General features: G+C 46.3%; 1 protein-coding gene across 13 annotated transcripts in view; it reads right to left on the bottom strand.

The window, feature by feature from the left end:
* Positions 1-19,942, bottom strand: part of LOC110558585 (acireductone dioxygenase) — a 31,161-nt gene extending 11,219 nt beyond the window's left edge. For 2 of the 13 annotated variants that reach the window (XM_060366501.1, XM_060366493.1), the window contains exons 1-8: positions 19,728-19,942; positions 18,308-18,423; positions 17,012-17,173; positions 14,194-14,293; positions 13,563-13,617; positions 12,964-13,048; positions 12,243-12,367; positions 5,630-5,695 (exon numbers count right to left, since the gene is read on the bottom strand). In XM_060366501.1, the coding sequence (XP_060222484.1) occupies positions 5,630-5,695; positions 12,243-12,367; positions 12,964-13,048; positions 13,563-13,617; positions 14,194-14,293; positions 17,012-17,173; positions 18,308-18,423; positions 19,728-19,855 (837 nt within the window). In that variant the 5' untranslated portion in view covers positions 19,856-19,942. Of the gene's footprint in view, positions 1-400; positions 1,323-4,812; positions 4,894-5,629; positions 5,696-6,555; positions 7,043-8,415; positions 10,676-12,242; positions 12,368-12,963; positions 13,049-13,562; positions 13,618-14,193; positions 14,294-17,011; positions 17,174-18,307; positions 18,424-19,727 lie in introns of those variants that run through there. The other 11 variants (XM_060366509.1, XM_060366512.1, XM_060366517.1 and 8 more) reach the window with 11 other exon arrangements.
* Positions 19,943-20,229: the final 287 nt, after the last annotated feature.

Raw genomic sequence — 20,229 nt, 5'->3', positions numbered from 1 at the left:
CCTGTTTGGACACTTTAGGATGCAGATGGCAGGATGCCAACAAGTGTTTTCAACTCACACAGCTGAGAAGGATTACAGTGGCTTTCACTGTAATCAGAGAAGGTAATACAGTGAGAATACTGGGAAGTTGTAACAGTGGCTAGACTCCCCTCCTGAGATGCTAATCAGTCTTTCTCCATCACATTACCTCCCTCTTGGTCTTCTCTTCCCTCTCTCCTTTCTCTCCTTCTCTCATTGTATTTTGTATCCCCCCTCTTCCCCTTTCTCCTCCCATTCCTCAACTTCTTTTCTCAGTGTAGTGGCTTATTTCATTTACTAATTTAATGTATTTATTTTTGTAATTAATTTAATGTATTAACCCGTCTCCCATTGCTATAACACAAAACCTGAGGCTCTGTCCTTTAGAAAGAAAACGATTTATTTATTTAGGTTGGTGGGCTGAGGGTCCAGTATTAGCCTGCCTCCTCTGTGTGGCCTCTGGTAAGGAACATCAGCTGCATTGCTTCACAGCTAACAGCACCATGCTGGGAACATGGTTGAGGGAGACAGGAAGCCAGAGAAGTGCTGGAGCCAGGGTCTTCTGTCTCCTGGTCTTACAGGAAGTATGTGGGGGCTAGAAAGAACCACATCAGTCCTTCTGAGGATAATGTTCTCCTCCCCCCACCCAACCACCTGTTAAAGATTCTACTGTCTCCATGCTGAGGACAAGCGCGAACGTCCCACACATGACCTTTGGGGACAGATGCAAACCACAGCACCAGCAGCTGTCTCTACAGGAAGGGCTCTTTACGTAATGTCCAGCATCCAGCCTTCTGGAAAATTCCAGGCAGCCTAACCAGCTAAAGACAAAAAAAAAAAAAAAAAAAAAAAAATCTGCCCCTGTAGGCCTGGGGTGTTTCTCTGCACAGCCAGTTGAGGTCATGGTCCAGCAGGAAAGAGCAAACAGAAGTCAACCCAAGGCAGATTTCCACACCCACTGCCAAGCTGTCCAAGCCTCTTGCTTTCTGTGTGTCTAGTAGAGTGGGGACTTGAGGACACAGGAGGCAAGCAGAACTGTACTTGGCTTGGGTCTTCAGGCCCTCTTCCTGGCCGGTTATACTCAGACCTAGCCAGAAAATTGTGGCGCCCACACATTGCAGAGCCCAGCTTCAAACTACTTTCCCTGTTAAGGTCAGAACTGAATTAATGTCTTCAAACTGGAAGCGCCTGGAGGGCTTTGTGGGAAACAGAAGACGCTAAGGGGGATGGGCATAATAACAACTAATTGAAGATGCAGCAATGGCTGGAAGCTACACGAGACTCTGGGGTACAGGAGCTGGTGCCTGACAACAAAGAACAGAAAATAAAAGTGCACAGTGAAACTCAAGGGCCCATCTATAAATAAGCATGGGCAACCAGAAGACACAGATAATGAGAATCAGTGAGACTGACACGGATCTGCACATCAAGGAAACCCAGCAAGTGTCTACCAGACAGGAGAAGGGTATAGTCCTGTCTCTGGTTTCAATAAGGCAAAATCCCAGAATACCTTTCAAAGCCAGCTTATCAAATGTTGGAATTATCGAAGCTGGGTGACAGAGATACAGCTATTCATCAAACTATTCTTTTTTACCTATCTATGTTTGAAAATGTATGATTTTTAAGTTATTATCTGTGCAATAAGATACAAGCCAGATGGATGATGAGAGTACACGTCTTTAATCCCAGCACTCCGGAGGCAGAAGCAGGTGGATCTTTGTGAGTTTAAGGCCATCCTGGACTACAGAGTTTGAGGACAGCCAAAGCTACACAGAAAAGCCCTGTCTCAAAAAAAAAAAAAAAAAAAAAAAAAAAAATCAAAAAGAAAGAAAGACAAGCTATCTGTGCATGTAAACTTTCTTCACTGAAAAAATAAAAAGAGTGAGGGACTGAATTTCTTAACAAAGAAGCCAGGCTTACAAACAGCTGTTTGGCGGCCACACTCTGCAAAATTTTGTTCAAACTAATTAAAAGGAAAACCTGTCTCTGAAGGAAACATGGATAACATGAGTATAACTCTAGGCTTTTTTTTTTTTTTCTAGAAGTGGGGCCATAGCATCAAGATGCTGAATGATCTCTATCAGCTATGCTCCTAGGACAATCAACCCAAACATTTGATGAGATGCCAGCTGTCCTCAGAGTCAGGATTTCACTGTCCCCCACACATGCAATGAAACATCTCCAGGTTACAAGTTTAGAGAAATGGCAGGTCTCTTCATCACCTTCTCAAACTTCTATTGCCCTGGGTGTGGGGATGCACACATTTAATCTCAGCACTCAGAGGCAGAGGCAAGTGGATCTCTGTGGGTTCAAGGCCAGCCTGGCCTGCATAGTGAAACCTTGCCTCAAAAAATAAACAAAAGAGAGAGAAAGGAAGGAAGGAAGGAAGGAAGGAAGGAAGGAAGGAAGGAAGGAAGAAAGAAAGAAAGAAAGAAAGAAAGAAAGAAAGAAAGAAAGAAAGAAAGAAAGAAAAACAGCATTAGCAAATTTGCTGATGCCTTTAGGCCTCCTGCTTGTGATCACATCTAATCCCTGTGGCCTCTCAAAGGCTCTACTTCCCAACATGTGAAATGGCAGGCAGTCTAACCACCTGAGGTGAAGAAACTGTTCAATGATGACAAACATTTTGCTATTTGGAGAGGCATCATGGCACTTACAGCTTCTGAGTGTTCCACAAAATATTCTGTGATAAAACCTCTACTGTGGCATTGGGGAATGGGGGCCATGGAAGGAAAGCCAACTCAAGACCCAGTGAAAAAGCGTTGAGGGATCTGATAGCCCAATCCTAACAAGCAAGGGGATGTAAGCAGCTGATACGGAAGGTAGATTATGCAGATAGAATGTCACAGATCAGGGTTCTCACCAGCAGGTACCTGGCAGCCAAGTCACTAGCAGGTCTCCACATTGAAAGAACTCACACTCAAATCACACCTTGAATCTAAGGTGTCAAAGCCATCACTGTCCTCAGCCTCAGCCTCTATGGAACCCCCATCCCTGTCCTCTACATTGTGTGGCTTTATATAGGCAACCCGACTTGTAAGACTAGAGAGATTGCTCCATGGTTAAGAGCATTTTTCTGCTATTGGCTTACAACTTTAACTCCAGCTCCAGGGAATCCAATATCCTTTTTGGCCTCTCAGGGCATCAGACATATACATGGTACAACATTCAGGCACAACAGCCATGCACACTGCACTTCCCCACTTTCCAGCTTGTCTAACTGGCTACAGAGCCCATCAGCCTGAAGATTTCCCTGGTGCAAAGCAGACATCCTTTTCCTGGCCTTCACCTTCACATTCTCACCTTCACTGTGGCATCCTTCTGTGCCACGGGCACTAACTACCCCAGTGTCCTCAGAGTGGGTGTCATTTCTTTCCCTCCATCCATGGCAGTCTGTGAAGGCCTTCTAGGCTACCTCTGTGACCTGGTCCCCTGCACCCTGAGGTGCTGAGACAGGCCAGCTCTCTGCTGAAGTTCAAGGATGACACCCTTTTCTTACTTTGCCACCTTCTCCTCGATTCCAGCCTTTGCAGGGATTTGGGTGCAGGCATTCTGTTCATTTTCCACAATGCCCCTCCCAAACTCAGAGCTACTCTTCAAAGAGGGCTAGATTACCAACTGCAAGCTGGGGCTTTTTGGATTACACATTTCAGCCATCAAAACTCTGCCCAGGTTTTAAAATCTTGTCAGGTGTGTGTGCCCTTAGGCGTGGGAAACAGCTGAGCAGCAAGGGCACTCGCTCCTCACTGTTCTGGAGAGATGCTGATTGCAGAAGCTGGAATGTAAACAAGAGCCCTCAAGCTGATGAAGGGCGCCTGCTCTGACATTTCCTTCCTGTCAGACACGTTTTTCTCCAGAGAGCTCTCAGCCTCCACAGTCCTCATCAGCACGGTCCTGACAGCCCCGTGGGGCTTCAGAAGTGACAGGAGGTGTCTAAATCCTTGTGGCGTAGACACTGCAGTGGCACAGCTTGTTTAAAACTGCCCCAAAAAAGGACTCATATTAGAGAGACTGCAGAGAACAGGGAGAAAGCGCAATCAGGGCATCTTCACTCTGACCTGAGCTACCTGCTAACCAGCCACAAGGGCCAGGTAGGCAAAAGCCAAACAACATGGATGCCAGGTGTGACACACCCCTGGTTGTATTTGTGAAGGAGTTTCTGGACTGTGTTGAATGAAGTAGAAAGACTCCCCCTAAATGCGAGCAGCACCATTCTGTGGGCTAAGAGTCTGGAGTGAGAAGGTGGGCTGAGCGCCAGCATTCATCTTGCTCTGTGTCCTGACTACAGAGGCATATATTCCTTATATCCCTTCACCACGGTTTCCCTGCCATGATGGACCAGACCACCTCAAAACATAAGCCAAGATAAGTACGTGCTTATGGAGCTTTTGTAAGAATCTACTCACAACAAAGTAAACAGTACAACATCCTAACACCTTGGTAGCCTTTAAAAAATTAATGTACATAGAAGGAGAAAAATATTTTTCATTCTCTAGTGGGATGTGTACAGCTCGAACCCAAGACAATTTAAAAAAAAATCATTTAGTGTATGTGTCTCTGTGTGTGCATGTTGTCTGTCTGTGTGTGTGTCTACATATATGCCATTATGCCATGGCATGTGTGTGGTCAGAGGAAAGATTTCAGGAGTATGTTCTTTCCTTTTACTGTGTGGGTTCCAGGGATGGAACTTGGGTCATCAGGCTTGGCAGCAAGCAACTTTACCTGCTGAGCCATCCAACAGCCCCCCCACACACACAAATTTTCTGAGCTTCAAGTCAGAGTAACTTTACCCACCTGCTCCATGATGGACTTACATCAAGTCATCCCAGACCATCTGTTTCAGAGGAGAGTGACATCATGGAAAGGATCTGCAGCCTAATGTTAAAGGTAAGGAGTCCTGAGACTGAAGCTTAACATTTTCCAGATCTGGAAAGGACCTGAGCACCCTGTAAGTTTACACTGTATAAACTGACTATATGACCACTCCGTGGTATGGTTAAGTGGAAGGTTTGTATGGTAAACGTAGGAGAGAAAACAGCCAATGGCATCTGGCAGAGTCCAGAGCAGAGAGAAAGCAGCAGTAGACTGAACATGGCCAGCAGACTAGACCTGACATTAGAGAAACAGGAAAGAAGAAGAGCAAAGGGAGGAACACAAAAAGAAGGAGAACTTAGGAAAGCAAAGAGAGGGGAAGGAGGGAGACAGAGAGAGACAGATGGAGTGCACAGCCAAAATAGCAGGGTTATAAGGAGACTGAACAGCTGGGAGAAGGGAAGCCTGTGAGCTGGAGAAGTTTAGGGTGGAGGGGAGGAGAGAAGAGCTAGACACTCGTGAAACTGAGGGAGCCTGGGGGCCAGCATGCACTTTGGTATGTTAAGAGGCACCACAAATAGCCATTTGTCCCTTTTGCCTTTGGGGACTTGGGGAGTGGGGTTTCCTTTGGACCTGATAGCACAGAACACAGAGATGCCTCCTGCATATGTGGGGACACAAGCCACACCCAGGTAGAGGGTGAGCAGAGAGAGCACTGATGAAGGAAGCCTCCTGGGGAGCAGATGTCCTGGTGGCACGTGGGCAGTAATGGGGTGAGCAGCCAGCAAAGCTTACTCACCGTGTGAAACAGGGTCTGCGGAAGGAAAGAACAGAGAACATCCAAGGGCCGTGCAGCCTGCAGCAGCTGTGGAAGGTATAGTGACTTCAGTAATGTATTTTTGGATGGTAGGGTTGCCAAGAGATAATCAAAGGAAAGCATCCTAAATGCTGAAGGTTGAGAGACCCATCTCACAGCATGCTCGCTGTGCTCTCGGATGCACTCCAGCCATTCCCACCTGAGCGGGAAGTGCGAGACGGGCAATTAGCCATCAGACAGTAGGGAGAGACACAAGCACAGGAAGGAGTGACATGAGTGTCCTCAGCAGGCAGGGGCTGCACGCCTGGGAAGTGCAAGGCAATTAGCAGGGGAATGCTAAGAGGAGCTCCACCAGCAGTCATGACACTGGCTTTCAAGAGACTGGGGGTGGCGGGAGGACGTCTCTGTGCATGAACAATACTCCTGGCTGTTAATTACATTAGAAACGAATTTGTGCTTTTCTAGCATGTATAAAACACGGAGTTCACTCCCCAGGACACCCACCCTATCAGTCCATTTTGTGCAGCTGTGACAGGCGACTGCCATTTAGGGGGTTCTTTCCATACCTGTTGTGATCCTGGGGGTTGAACCAGGACCTTATGCACCAGGCAAGAACTCTACAGCTGAGCTCTATCCCCAGCCTTCTCCCGATCCTGGCCACAAACAGGGTTTCTCTGTGTGTATCCCTGGCTGTCCTGGAACTTCTTTGTAGATCAGGCTAGCCTTGAACCCACAGAGATCCTCCTGCCTCTGCCTCTCAAGTGCTGGGGTTAAAGGCATGGGTCACCATGCCTAGCCCCAGCCCTGTTTTTATTTTGAGACTAAACTCTCACTAAGTTGCTCAGGCTAACCTTGAACTTGAAATCCTCCTGCCTCAGGCTTGTGCCACCAGGCTCAAAACAGATAAATTCATTTTTAAAAATGATTTTATTTCACACAGTTAAGAAGGCTGGGAAGTCCCATATAGATAGGCCACACGTGACAGGTAAGGGGCAGATATATCGCATAAGGAGGGCATACATGTCAGTGAAGGTTTCTCTTCTTCTAAAAAGCCACAGATATGGGTGTAGAGAGATGACTCGGCAGTTAAGAACACTAGTTGCTCTTTTGGAGGACCAGAATTCGGTTCCCAGCACCCACATCAGACAGCTCACAACCACCTGTAACTGTAGCTACCAGGGGAAGGCATAGCTTCTGGCCTCCTCTGCCACCTGGCATACCTCCCCAACACACACTGTATAGTTACAGGTCCATTGCCATGATAAACCATCATGACCAAGGGTTTATTTGGGGCTTGGGGTTCTCGAGGGATGAGTCCACCACCATCACAATGGGCAAGTGTGGCAGCAAGCACGAGGCATGACAGCAGGAACGGCTGAGAGCACACATCTTGAACTGCAAGTAGGAAGCAGAGGGGCTACGTTAGGGTTATATTGCTATGAAGAGGCACTGTGACCATGGCAACTCTTATAGAGAAAAACATTTAATTGGGGCTGGCTTACAGTTCAGAGGTCTAGCCCATTATCATCATGGTAGGAAACATGGTGGCATCTCACTGAAGCTATTAAACACGTAATTTTAAAAGAGGAAAAAAAAATCAAAGCCACTAATAGGCTGGGGATGTGGCTAGCTGGTAGCCTGCTCACTGGTAGGCACAAAGCCCTGTCCAGTCCTCACTGGGCATAGCGGTGTACACCTATAACCTAACACTTGGGAGGCTAAGGCAGTTTTCTAAATCCAAGGCCCCAAGCTGAGACCCTCTATAAGAATGAGCCATGTTTGGTGGTACAGGCCTGTAGTTTTAACTACTCTGGAAGCTGAGGCAGGAGAGTAGTAACTTCGAAGGACTGGGTAGGCTACTGAAAGTTTAAGGCTGGCCTGAGCAATTTAGCAAGACTGCCACAAACTGTCAAAGGAGGAGGCTGGGGACACAGGAAATGTTGGTGCCTGTAATACCAGCACTGGGGAGGTGGGGACAGGCAGGTAACTAGGGCTTGCTAACCAAACAGTCTAGCTAAATTGGTTAGCTCTGGAGCCAAAGCCAAAAACAAGGTGGTGGGATGTGTTGGCATAATGCCTTTTAATCCTAGGACTTGGGAGCAAAAGCAGGTAATCTGTAATCTACTTGAGGCCAGCTTCAAATTGATAGTGAGATCCTGGTTAGCTAGGGCTGGCCATAGCAACACCACATCTCATAAGGTGAAGAGAGACTGAAGACACCACACACCTCCACACAGGAATGAGAACACATACAGGAACATGTACACAAACAAGACGAAAACATACACAAAACTAGGCACAGCTGTTTCCACCTATCATCCTGACACTTGGGCAGTAGGGACAGGCACAATATTGGGGCTTGGCTTGCTCTGTCAGTTCCAGATCTCTCTCTTTCTCTGTTTTCAAGATAAGGTTTCTCTGTGTAGCCTTGGCTATCCTGGACTCACTTTGTAGACCAGGATGGCCTTAAACTTAGAGATCTGCCTGCCCCCCATAATTGCCGGGAGATACTGTTTCAAACAAAACAAGATGTGGGGCTGCAAAGATGAACAATGGTTGAGTACCTGCTGCTCTTACAGCTACATCAGTTCCCAGAACCCACAAGGACAGCTCCTATGGATCCAAGACCCCTCTGGACTTGAAGGGTGCCAGCACACATTTACACAAACACGTAAGTAAAAAAATATGGTGATTTTAGGATGTATTTCAACTTACTGTAATATGCAATGCACCCATTCCATCAGACAAGAGTAGACTGGCCAACTGTATTATGCATCCACTTCCAAAAAGCAATTTTATTATGAATCTCACACCCTTCAAATACAGACAAGGTTGCAACAGTGTCATGGCACTTTCCACTTGGTATCCTTAGTGGTGTATTATCCTTGTGTTTGAGCATGACTACACTGGACTTCCTATAAAACACATCAGGAGAGCTGGCTTCTGTCTTCTGGACAATGTTCACACCAAGCTAGTACTGAGAGGCCTTTGCTCTCTATGGAACAACTTTCAAAAGTTGTCAGTCAATAGAAAAGGGACCACTGGGGACAGGGTTGATGGATGGTTAATCATGTATATGTATGAAAATGTAATGAAACCCATTATGTATAATACATGCTAATCAAATTTTGTTATTTGTTTGACAGGGTTTCTCTGTGTAGCCTTGGTTGTCCTAAACTCACTTTGGCTTTGTAGTTCAGGCTGGCCTCAAACTCAAAGCAATCTGCTTGCCTCTTGCCTTCCTAAGTGCAGGGATTAAAAGCATGTGCCACCAGCCCCAGCTAATGAAATGTTTTAAAGGTGGAGAAGAACTGAGAAAGGCTGGCAATCTCTCCAGCCTACACACGCACAGTGCAGGCTGACACACACAGCTCAGTAGGCAGACTGCTTGCCCACCATGTTAGAGAAGATATTCATTCTCCAATAAACACACAAAAAACAGTGTCAGAAGCTCTTGTTTTGTGACATGGTTTCAGGTCTCAAACTAGTCTCAAACTTGCCACACAGCCTAGGCTGACCTGGAACCCCCAACCCTCCTGCTTCTGCCTCCCAAACCCTGAAATTATAGGTTCTGTGCTACCATTGCTGGTCCTAATACAGGATTGTGTTTACGCTCATGTGTGCAGCTGTCGCAGAAGACAACAGATACTGGTGTCCTGCTCTATCACTCTCTGCCCAGGTTCTTACCACTGAACCCAGAGCTGAGAATTTTGGCCAGGATGGATGTCCTGCAAGCCCCAGCAATTCTGCTGTTTTATACTGCAAAGCATTGGAGTTCTGAGCAAGCCTTGGCCATGCCCACCTTGTTCATGCTTCTGGGGTTCTGAACACAGGTCAGGTCCTCAAGCTGATGAAGCAAGTACTCTTACCCACTGGGCCATTTCCCCAACCCTCAACAAGACTTTGAGCTGGACTCACTGCACAGATCGCACACCAAGCCAGCAGAGATGGATCATCCTAGCCTCACTCAGGCCCACCACCCTGCTCCCGCCAAGACACACATGTGCCTCTGGAGCATACTCTTGGCATGTGCCGCTATCATAGCGAGGTCTGCAGAGCAGGATGGAGAGCACATGAACTGCAGCTGTCACTGGTTCTCAGGGGTGACTCCATCTGCCCTGGAGCAGATGGCCCAGCTTCTCACTCCTAAGAAACTTAGTCAGCTCAGGTGACAGCACTGTCTCAGCATCCCTGTCATTCCTAACCTCTCTAGAGTCAGGCTACACAACTTTCCATTGCTTAAGGGCAATGTGAGGGTTTGCATGATAACAAGATGACCAGCCCATTCCTTTAAGAGTGACTTTCTTAATTTCTCATGTTATATAGTAAGGGAAACTCACCTTTTTGTGTGTGTGTCATTCCTGTGTATTTTTATTATAAAAATAAAAAAACAATAATTTCAAATGTGTTTTAAATTTATACAGTATTTTTAAGGAAAATAGCCAAAAGAAATCTACTAGGAATATATTATTTATGCATCTTGGTTTTTAAAGGTCTCAGCTGTTCCTACAACATGATCCAGAGGCCAAGGTTACCTGGGTACAGGCTCTGCCCACCCAAAGCCAGCCTCAGGTCCCACATGGCCATCTCATATCTGATGCACACAGAGGCACAGGGCAGCTGCAGGGCCAAGAGACTCGCACTGTGTACACTGGAAGGAAAAGGAATATTCTGGAACTGTTAGGCCATACCTACTGACCAGTGTCTCGCTGATTCCTACTAAAATCAAGCTGGAGTATTTTGGGCAACAAAACAAGCAAAACCATGAGACCCAAGAGGCACAAACACTGTAGTCTCACAGCCGTGGCGCTCACAATTTCCCTGTCATTACTAAAGCACTTATCACTGAGCTGAGTCACAGGTCGCCATCGTGTATTCCATGCACAGCAGGGTAAAGAAACAGGCACTTCCTTGGCTCTGAATGTGCAGCAATTACTCCGCTCAGTCTGCAGACTGCTTCGCTCCTTCCCTTGCCAGTCTGTCAGCTTCTTCATTGCCCACAAATCCTGAGTGACCAGGAATGTGCATCTGTTAAAATTAAAAATCCCCTTTAATTTTTCCTTGCGTTTACACATGCAGCGCATGGCTGTATTCCACACCCAGAAGCTCCTGTTTCAGAAGAAACTGGGGCCAAAGCTCATGTTCACAAACCCCTCCCTGAACAGGATAACACACACTGGGAATGGAGCCACTGCTCAGCTAAGAGAGTAAGTCTGGGGGCTCAATTCTCAATGCCACATAAACTGAGTGAGGGGTTGTGTGCTTACAATTCCAACACTGGGAGGATCAGTGACTCAAGATTATCCTTGCTACATAGCACACTTGGGCTACATGACACCCTGCCCTCAACCAACCAACCAATCATACTATTCAAGATAACAAAATTATAGCCGGGTGTAGTGCACGCCTTTGATTTCCAGCATTTGGGAGGAAGAGGCAGACAGATCTCTGAGTTTAAGGCTAGCCTTGTCCACAAAGCGAATCCAGGATAGCCAAAGCTACATAGAGAAACTCTTGTCTTAAAAAAACAAAAACAAAACATAAAAAAGAAATCCGCTGAGGCCCCCAAAACAGTAAGTGCTATTTTACTTCAAGAAATAGCTCTTGGCTGGCCACCAGAACTGGATGGTAAGACCCCAGTTGCTGAAGACAATACACACTTTGGCTGCAGGACACAGAGAAATCAACCTGGAACTGACCTAGAAGCTCCCTCCCTGCTCATTAGCTTTCATGGCATTGGAAGGTGCTATGTAGGCTGCTGGGAAGCAGTCTTATCAGCTGTGAACATGGCATAATACCAACCCAAAAGTCAAGACGAGCCCACTGGACACGTGACGTGTCTCATTTGGTGGTAACCACCCACCTTCTGACTGGAGTCACAGCCTACCCCACAGGAGGAATTTACATAGTTTCTGTAAACCCATGGAAAGCCTATGCTAGGCAGTCACAGGCCCTAGTTGGAGAGCTACTGTTGTTTTGCTAAATGTTTATATGTTTAATGTAGTCAAAAGGCATTTTTCAGTGGATAGCAGTTACTGCAGACTCATAACTGGTCTGAGATAAGTGACTGTGGAGTGCTCAGCCATAAATGGGATGTATCCGAGGCTCAGGATACATCAAGGAAGAGGCAAGAGAGTAAGCACTGGAGAAGGGAGTAGTTTTATAGAATGCCATCTTCCAGGGAGACATGGCTACTGTACTCGTGTGTACACAGAAGCTGTAATTAGCAGCAAAGGACCTACACTGGACTGGACCGGTCAACATATGGGGGAGGGTACATAAGGTTCTGCCCTCCTTGGGCTTTTATAGGCAGTTAATAGTTGATGAGGAAGGAACAGACACTTTCTTCAGGGTGTAGACACTTCAGTCAAATGAGGAGGGAAAGGGGCAGGGTACAGCCGAAACCACAATGTACATGTACAAAGATGTCATAATGAAACCTATTCTTGTGTATAATGAATACACAAGAATGAATACATGCTAACAAATACATACATTAACTTCACAGAAGCTGCTACTTTCCCCTAACCACCAAAGCCCTCCCAAACGCCATGTTTCAGCTAAGTGAAACCACACAGTGTGAAGTGTGACTCACCCACTGGATGTCCATGCCCTGGGTGAGCTCATCCAGCTCCATGAAGTCCTCCTTGTTGATTACTTCTTTGCCTGCGCTCGTTCTCCAGCCATTCTTCTTCCAGCCCTGGACCCAGTTAGTTATCCCTAGGGAAACACATACTCACAGGCTCGTTTATCAGGGCCTGGCCTCTCCTGACCCATAGTCTCTCCTCACAATTGCTCCTCTCATTCTGAGTCAAAGCCTGGATTGTTATCTTCTTTGCTGCCCTCCTTTGCTTAAGCCTTTAGCACACTCCCAAGGCCCCAATCTTTCCTCTTTCTGGTAGTTACATCCAGCCAAATGAGCATGAGGCTTCCTCAGCCTCCCCATGCGCTTCTGTGCAGCCAGTCCTAGTCGCTAAGATAGCATACTGTGACCTGAAGTTACACCCTGACCCAGGTATTATGGAGCGAAGGAACCCAGCTCCCTAAGACAGCATACTGTGGCCCTAAGTTACTCATGTTCTGACCCAGGTATTATGGAGCCAAGGAGTCCAGCTCCCTAAAACAGTATATTATGGCCCTAAGTTATTCACATCCTAACCCGATATTATGGAGCCAAGGAGCACAGCTCTCTAAGACAGCAGATCTAGACTCCTATTCCCCTGAACCTGGAGAGCCCAGTGTCATCCAAGACTGTCACACTACCCACTACTGGGAATGCAGGCCCCTTTCCCTTCACAGTGCCTGGGAAAGCTTACCATTGATGGTGAACATGCTGTCTGTGAACAGGACTAGCTTGCTGATGTTCTGAGCCTTGGCTTGCGTGATGGCTTTGCAGGCTGCCTTGAGAAAGCAAGCCCATAGTCATGCTATATGGAAAATGCTTGATGTTTTGTAGTACTGATCAAGTTTTGCAAGAGCAAAGCACTGCTCTGTCTAAACCACCATGTTGTCTTCTCTCACCAAGTTTACCCTTCTCAACACCCCATTGGCCATGGCACCTATGTGAAGTGATTCCAGAATTTTTCTAAAGAATTACTATCTTTGAAGACTGTTGCTAGCCTGAAAGTTTCTTGTGGACTTTCTTTTTTGTTTGTTTGTTTGAGACAGAGTTTCTCTATGTAGCCCTAGCTGACCTGGACTTGTTTTGTAGACCAGACAGGCCTCGAACTCACAGAGATCTGCCTTCCTCTGTCTCTGCCTTCCTGGGTGCTGGGATTACAGGCTACAGGCGTGGTGATACCTGGCTTTCTTGTGGACTTTCAATATCTTCTATCTAATGCAGGAAAGGAAGGGAACAGGGCTGATCTTGTGATCACACAAGGGAAAGCAGACTCACACTTATCTGGGAACTTACATGGATCTCGGCCCTCTGGTTTGTCTGTCGCCCAGGAAGTCTAACACCTACATTTCTGTTTCAAAACAGGATGAAAAAGAAAAACAAAATTACAATGCTAATTTCCAGAGCAATTCTTCTCAATGGATAATAACAAACTAGTGTCCCCTTTCAACTGAAACATAAAACCTATATACAAACAACAGCCTCAAAAACCATGCCCCGAATGGGACACAGCTGCCTATAATCCCAGCACTCGGGGAGGCACAGACAGGCAGACTGATGAGTTCTGGGCCAATCAAAGCCACATACTGAGACCCTGTCTCAAAAACAAGTATAGTGACAGGATGGTTTTGAGCTGATGCCCTGTCCCTCCATCACTGTGGGCTGGCTCTTCTACCTGTATGTCTTGTAACTTCTTAGAGCTAGACCCAAGGAAACACCACCAAGTCTCAGTATTTGGCACTGTCAAGAATTAAGCTGCTTGACAGCAATATAAATCAAAGTCAGTTGCTCTTCTATTTCCCGCCAATACTGTTTACCTGGCAGGTTTTGCAAAGAACATATCAAAAAGCAGGAAAGAATATATCATAACCAAATCCTGTCAAGACTTAGTAAAATATGATGCTCACACTCAGCTGTGTTTACTTACAAGGGGTGGCCTGGCCCCCAGTAAACGCCGATTCCCGCTCGCGCCCGCATCTGCCCATTACTGGAACAGCAGCCATCAGTGTAGACAACGACTGATTCTCCTGTAAGAGGGAAGAGTAAGGCCACTGCACTGACCAGCTGAATGCTGACCCTGTGCTGTAGTCAGGACATAGATTCCCCCAAGGTGTGTGGCCAGGTGAGTTAAAGGTAAGACAGAACTCCCCACTGTGAGACCTGCTTATCACTCAAGCTAAAGACGGCCTTTGTGCCTGGGTCACCTTCACTCAAGCTGTCCTTCCAGAGAAAGCAGTGCTTAGTGTGAAGCTGGCCCCACATCCCAGAAACCCAACTTTGACGGCAAGTAGTCTCATTCTCTCTTAGCCCATTTGCACTAACTGTAGAGTATTCTTACCTCTGCTTCCTCCTTTCAAACATGGTGTACTCTAGTGCAGGGGCAGAGCCGAGGCCACTGTCAGGCCCATATTTGGCCAGCAGCATGCCCTCAGCACAATGCAGGGAGAGGCTAAGAAGCAAAGTGCATGGGATGGAAGAGGGAGGTTCAGAGACCACCTGCATACAAGGAACTGTCCAGAAGACAGTTGTGGCCTGCTGTGGCCTGAGCACAGCAGGCTCAGGGGAAACACGAAGACTAGTATCCCTCAAAAAAGCAAGGCTAGGGACATTTGAGCACAGAGGCTGGGCAGGCCTCCTGTCAGCTGAAACTTGGTTTCCACCCACCCACACACCTTCAAAGAAGGTTTAGTTGCTTATTACAGGCTGTGTGCTAAGCAATACCTCGAATGCCGGAAATGGCTCATCCCTCTATCACATTACAAAGGTTTGCTTATGTTCCTGTTGATGAGTGCCCAGTTACAAAACACTGCGACTAAAAGCGACTTGGGGAGGAAAGGGCTTATCTGACCTACACTTCCACATTAGTCCATCACTGAAAAAGTCAAGATAGCAGCTCAAACAGAGCAGGAACCTGAGGGCAGGAGCTAAGACAGAGGACATGGAGGGATGCTGTTTACTAGTTTGCTCCCTGTGGCTTGCTCAACCTGTTTTCTTATAGAACTCAGGATGACACCATGATGACAGTGGGCCCTTCCCTATGAGTCACTGATTAAGAAATGCCCTAAGCAGGCCTTGGTGTCACATGCCTATAATGCCAGCACTCAGGGAAGCAGAGGCAGGTGGATCTCTGTGAGTTCAAGATCAGCCTGGTCTACAAAGTGAGTCCAGGACAGCCAAAGCTAAACAGGGAAAACTTGTCTCAGAAAATTAAAAAATAAAGAAAGAAAGAGAGAGAGAAGAAAGGAAGGAAGGAAGGAAGGAAGGAAGGAAGGAAGGAAGAAAGAAAGAAAGAAAGAAAGAAAGAAAGAAAGAAAGAAAGAAAGAAAGAAAAGTTAAAAGAAAATGCCCTATAGGTCACCTATAGCCAGATCTTACAGATCTCATTTTCTCAACTGAGGTTCCCTTGCCCCAGGTAGCTTGTATTAAGTTGACATACAACTATCCAGCACAATGATCAGTGAAAGGATACTTGCTCATCTTAGATAACTGCCAAACCCATCTGCTTACACAGCTCTATAGCTCTAGCGCTTTCCTGGGAGGTAAAGTACAGATGCCTTCTTCTTGGCAAAAAACTCAGGCCATCTCAATGATGATTCATCTTTACATGCTGCCTCTTTTCTGGTCCCATGTGTACAAGACAAAAAAGTAAGTTTATACACTATAGTTACTTAAAGCAAATAGCTACCCTGAGAGTTAAACACAGGAAAAGCCCTAGATCTCTTTTCCTCAGGACACAGTGATGTCTGAGGGGTGGATGAACGAACACATGCTTGCTAGAGCAGGCAGCTCTGGCTGGGCCCTCCCCTCCACCTCAGCAGCCTGTGTCTACATAAAAGTTCCCTAAGAATTCTCAAAAGCTTACTGCTTTTACACTATTTGATTAGCTATAAAACAGTGGCCTCATTGCCAGGCCTGGTTGTGAAGGACCGGGATGGCTATGAGGCTAATACAGAAGGATGGCAAGTTCAAGGTTAGCCTGGGCCTCAAAGCAAGGAGTTCACTGCCCCCTGGATGACTAAGAGAGGCCTTGCTGCAAAATACAAGTAAAAAGAGGGTGGGAGGGGCTGGTGAGATGGCTCAGAGGTTAAGAGCACTTGCTGTTCTTCCAAAGGTCCTGAGTTCAATTCTCAGCAACCACATGGTAGCTCACAACCATCTATATTGTGATCTGGTGCCCTCTTTCTGGCTTACAGGCACACATGCAGGCAGAGTACTATATACTGTATAAATAATAAATAAATAAATCTTAAAAAAAAAAAAGAGGGTGGGACCACATTAATAAGAGCACCGGCCTAGGAAGGCAAAGGCACTTTTTGTTAATGCCTTTTCTTAAAGGCACTTTTTGTTAAAAAAGAATATTTACAAGGAAAAAATGGGGCTAAAGATCTGTCTAGTTTAAATGCTAGGCATGGCTGCCCACACCCGTAATTCCAGGACTGGGAGGTAGGGGCAAAAGGGTCTCTGAGTTCCAGGCCAGCAGCCCTGGCTACCTAATGAAAGCCTGTCTCAAAAAACAAACAAACAGAACAAACAAAAAAACCTACCATCACCAAAACAATGAGCTTAAATTCCTCCCCTTTAGAAAGAAAAAGATTTCCTACTTACTGTTTTAATTTCTCATATGTGTATCAAAAATAGTTTGAGGTATACAAAGTGGGTTCCAGGATAGCCAGGACTACAGAGAGAAACCCTGTCTTGAACAACACCCCTGCCACACACAGAGACATACAAAAAGAAAGGCATACCCATATAGGCAAACGTGTCCCTGCTCACTGGGGTAGCCTGCTCTGTGTTCTGCTTTACGTGCTTTGCCCCTGGCTCTGGAGGTTCTTCCCCATCATCTAGAAGCTCCCGAGGCCGCTTGCTGGTCTTCACCTGTGATTCCTGCACATCTGCATTTTCCTGCCCTGAAAGAAGATTCCAACCATGACCCAAAGCCAGAGAGTGCATGAATACTGAAGAGCCAAAGACTCTGCGAGAGTTTTTAACATTACTCCACCAGACTAAGGCACTCCAGATGTGGCCCTACCAAGAAGGAATGACTGAGGACCATCCCTGGTGCCTAGCAGGAGCTGCAGAGAGTCCAAGGCTCCCACTGAAAATAACTGTAACAGATGGGTAAATAAATAAAAGTTCTTGGAACCCAACTTTCCCAAAAGAGATGCCAGTGTATATGTGTGTGTTCGCATGATTATATGTATGTCCCATGTTCTAAATTAGAGTCAGCTTGCTGATCTGAGTCCTAAAACTGAGAATATCTCAACTGTGGGGACCACTATTCATTAATTTAGTTTGTTCTTACAGGATCCTGCTATGTAGGCCAGGTTTGGAACTGGCTGTCATTCATGCCTCAAATTCCCAATCCTAGTTACCACATACCTGGTCAAACCACACTATTCTTTTTAAAATTATTTTTAAAAGATTTATGTGGGGGACTGGAGAGATGGCTCAGAGGATAAGAGCACTGACTGCTCTTCCCAAAGGTCCTGAGTTCAATTCCCAGCAACCACATGGTGGCTCACAACCATCTAAACATGAAATCTGGTTCCCTCTTCTGGCATGCAGGTGTACATGCTAACACACATTGCATAAGAAATAAATAAATAAATCTTTAAAAAAAAAAAAAAGATTGTGTATGTGTACGTTCAGGAGATTGTAAGTCAGGGTGCTAAGAATTAAACCCTGATCCCTGGGATGTCTCTTTAGCCTCTGAACCACTATTCTTTTTTTTTTAAGATTTATTTATTATATATAGTGTTCTGACTGCATGTACACCTGCATGCCAGAAGAGGGCACCAGATCTCACTATAAATGGTTGTGAGCCACCATGAGGTTGCTGGGAATTGAACTCAGGACCCCTGGAAGAGCAGACAGTGCTCTTAACCTCCGAGCCATCTCTCCAGTTCTGAACCACTATTCTTAACTCTAAGGATACAGGAAAAATAAGAATCACTTCAGACGCAGAGGTAGATACAGTGATGTCGGGAATGCAAGGGGCTTTTTCATAGGTTAGAATGTTACCCTGATGTTAAGTGACATACCTTTTGAACCATCTGGGCTTGAAGAGTTTCTGACAAAGGCCCAGGCCTCCTCCTCTGTGGCAAATTTCTTAAACCTGGCAGCAGGAAACCGGTTCACTTGTGCTCTGCACTCACTCCTGAAAGAGTGCGTATGTTAACCCAGGCTTCCTTTCAGTTTGCACTCTTGTAATTTTTTTTCAAACTTAATTTTATTTTTACTATTATAACTCATCTGCTTATCAGCGTCATGTTTTACAAGTTTTAGGTTCACATCAAATAGGAACAGAAAGTGGAGAGTTCTCTAAAGTTCTGGCTCCAGTGTCCACTGTTTACATCAAGGCTAGCTCAGAACTGTAAAGTCTACAGGTTTAGTGAATATATGATAGTGATATGGGTCTACATTAATACACCATCCACAACTTCATGCCTTAGAAATCCCCTGCTGGAGCTGGGGGTGGGGGTGCATGCCTATAATCCTACATTCTAGAGAGGCAGAAGCAGGAAGATTACCTCAAGTTCAATGCCACCCGAATCTATATACAGGTTCTAGGCCAGCCAGTATCTCATAGAAGCTCAGTCTCAAAAACACTTTGGTTTGGGAGCACACACCTGTGATCCCAGTACTTGAGACAGAGACAAAAGGTCTGAAGTTCAAGGTCATTTTGATTTATAACTAGTTCAGCTAAAGGTCAGCCCAAATACACAAGACCCTGTCTGCTCTCATAGTCATCATCGCTCCTTGGGCACTAACCTCTAACAACCACTGACTTGTTTTGCAATCTCCGTATTTGTTCCAGGATGTCATACAGTTGGAATCACACACTGCAGATCATTTCAAGTTGGCTTTTTTTTTTAGCACAATATAGTTAGTACTCCTCCACACTATTCATCTTTGATAACTCATTTCAGGTCTGCATGATACTCCATTAGCTTATCAACACACTTCCTACTGAAAATTTGTCTTCCAAGTTTTGTCAGTTATGAATTAAATCTCTATACATGGTTAAGTGCAGCTTTTTGGGAGGGCCCACAGCTTCCAACATTTTTATTTTAATAAACGAAACAGGATTTAACTGACCACAATAGTGCCTATCAGCAACGCCTGCTTTTGGTAGTAAAGATAGAAAGAGCAGAAGTTCAATTTGGCACATAACCAGCTCGAGAAACGAAACCCTGTCGCCAAGAAAATAAAAAATAAAAACGGGGAAGCCAGGCGTGGTGGCGCACGCCAATGAGTCTAGCACCTTGGATTACGTGGGGTCCCGTATCAAAAACAAAACACCCCCACACAGGGACGATCAGAACATGGGAATCCTTGTGTAAATTCTGGTCTGCAGTGATGATGTGCTCTCTTTGGCAGTCTCTGACTGCAACAAACACCGAAGGACTAAACAAGCTGTTTGGTGTTTAGAATAAAGGGCTCAGCTGGGCTCCGTCTCACCAACTCAGGAAGACGCCGGTCTTGCGGCCCCTTCTCACTGCATAGAACATCCCGAGCCCTGGAATGCCTCGCCTCACGCGAACGAAGACCTGTGTCACGGTGTGGAACACCGGCAGCAGCCAGCGCATCACTCACGCCACCGCGGCAAACCACATCTTGGCCCGCTAGCCTTCACTAGCGACCCGGCACACTTCCGGCGCAGAAAGGTGACGTCCTCCAGGTACCCGCCGCGAGCGGGGCGGGGCCTAGAAGCGTAGTTTTGTTTCGCAGAGGTCACTGAAACTTCAGGGTTAGAGGCCGAGGTGCATTCCCGCTGCAAGCGCCAGGTCCAATCCCAACAAAACTGCATATGAAGTGGGAAGGCAGGAGAGAGGAAAGAAGGAGTGTAAAGATGATGCCTGGATGAGTGAATGGATGTGAAAGCAGAGAGGCCCTGTGAAGCTACACCCCTATTCCAGGATGGCCACTTCTGCAGAACATGGTTCCCCTCGCCTCTTCCAGC

The sequence above is a fragment of the Meriones unguiculatus genome, chromosome 1, assembly GCF_030254825.1.
Source record: "Meriones unguiculatus strain TT.TT164.6M chromosome 1, Bangor_MerUng_6.1, whole genome shotgun sequence".
In the NCBI taxonomy this organism is placed as follows: domain Eukaryota; kingdom Metazoa; phylum Chordata; class Mammalia; order Rodentia; family Muridae; genus Meriones; species Meriones unguiculatus.
Note: the sequence above shows the minus strand (reverse complement) of the source record. Positions and strands in the feature narration are given on the sequence as shown.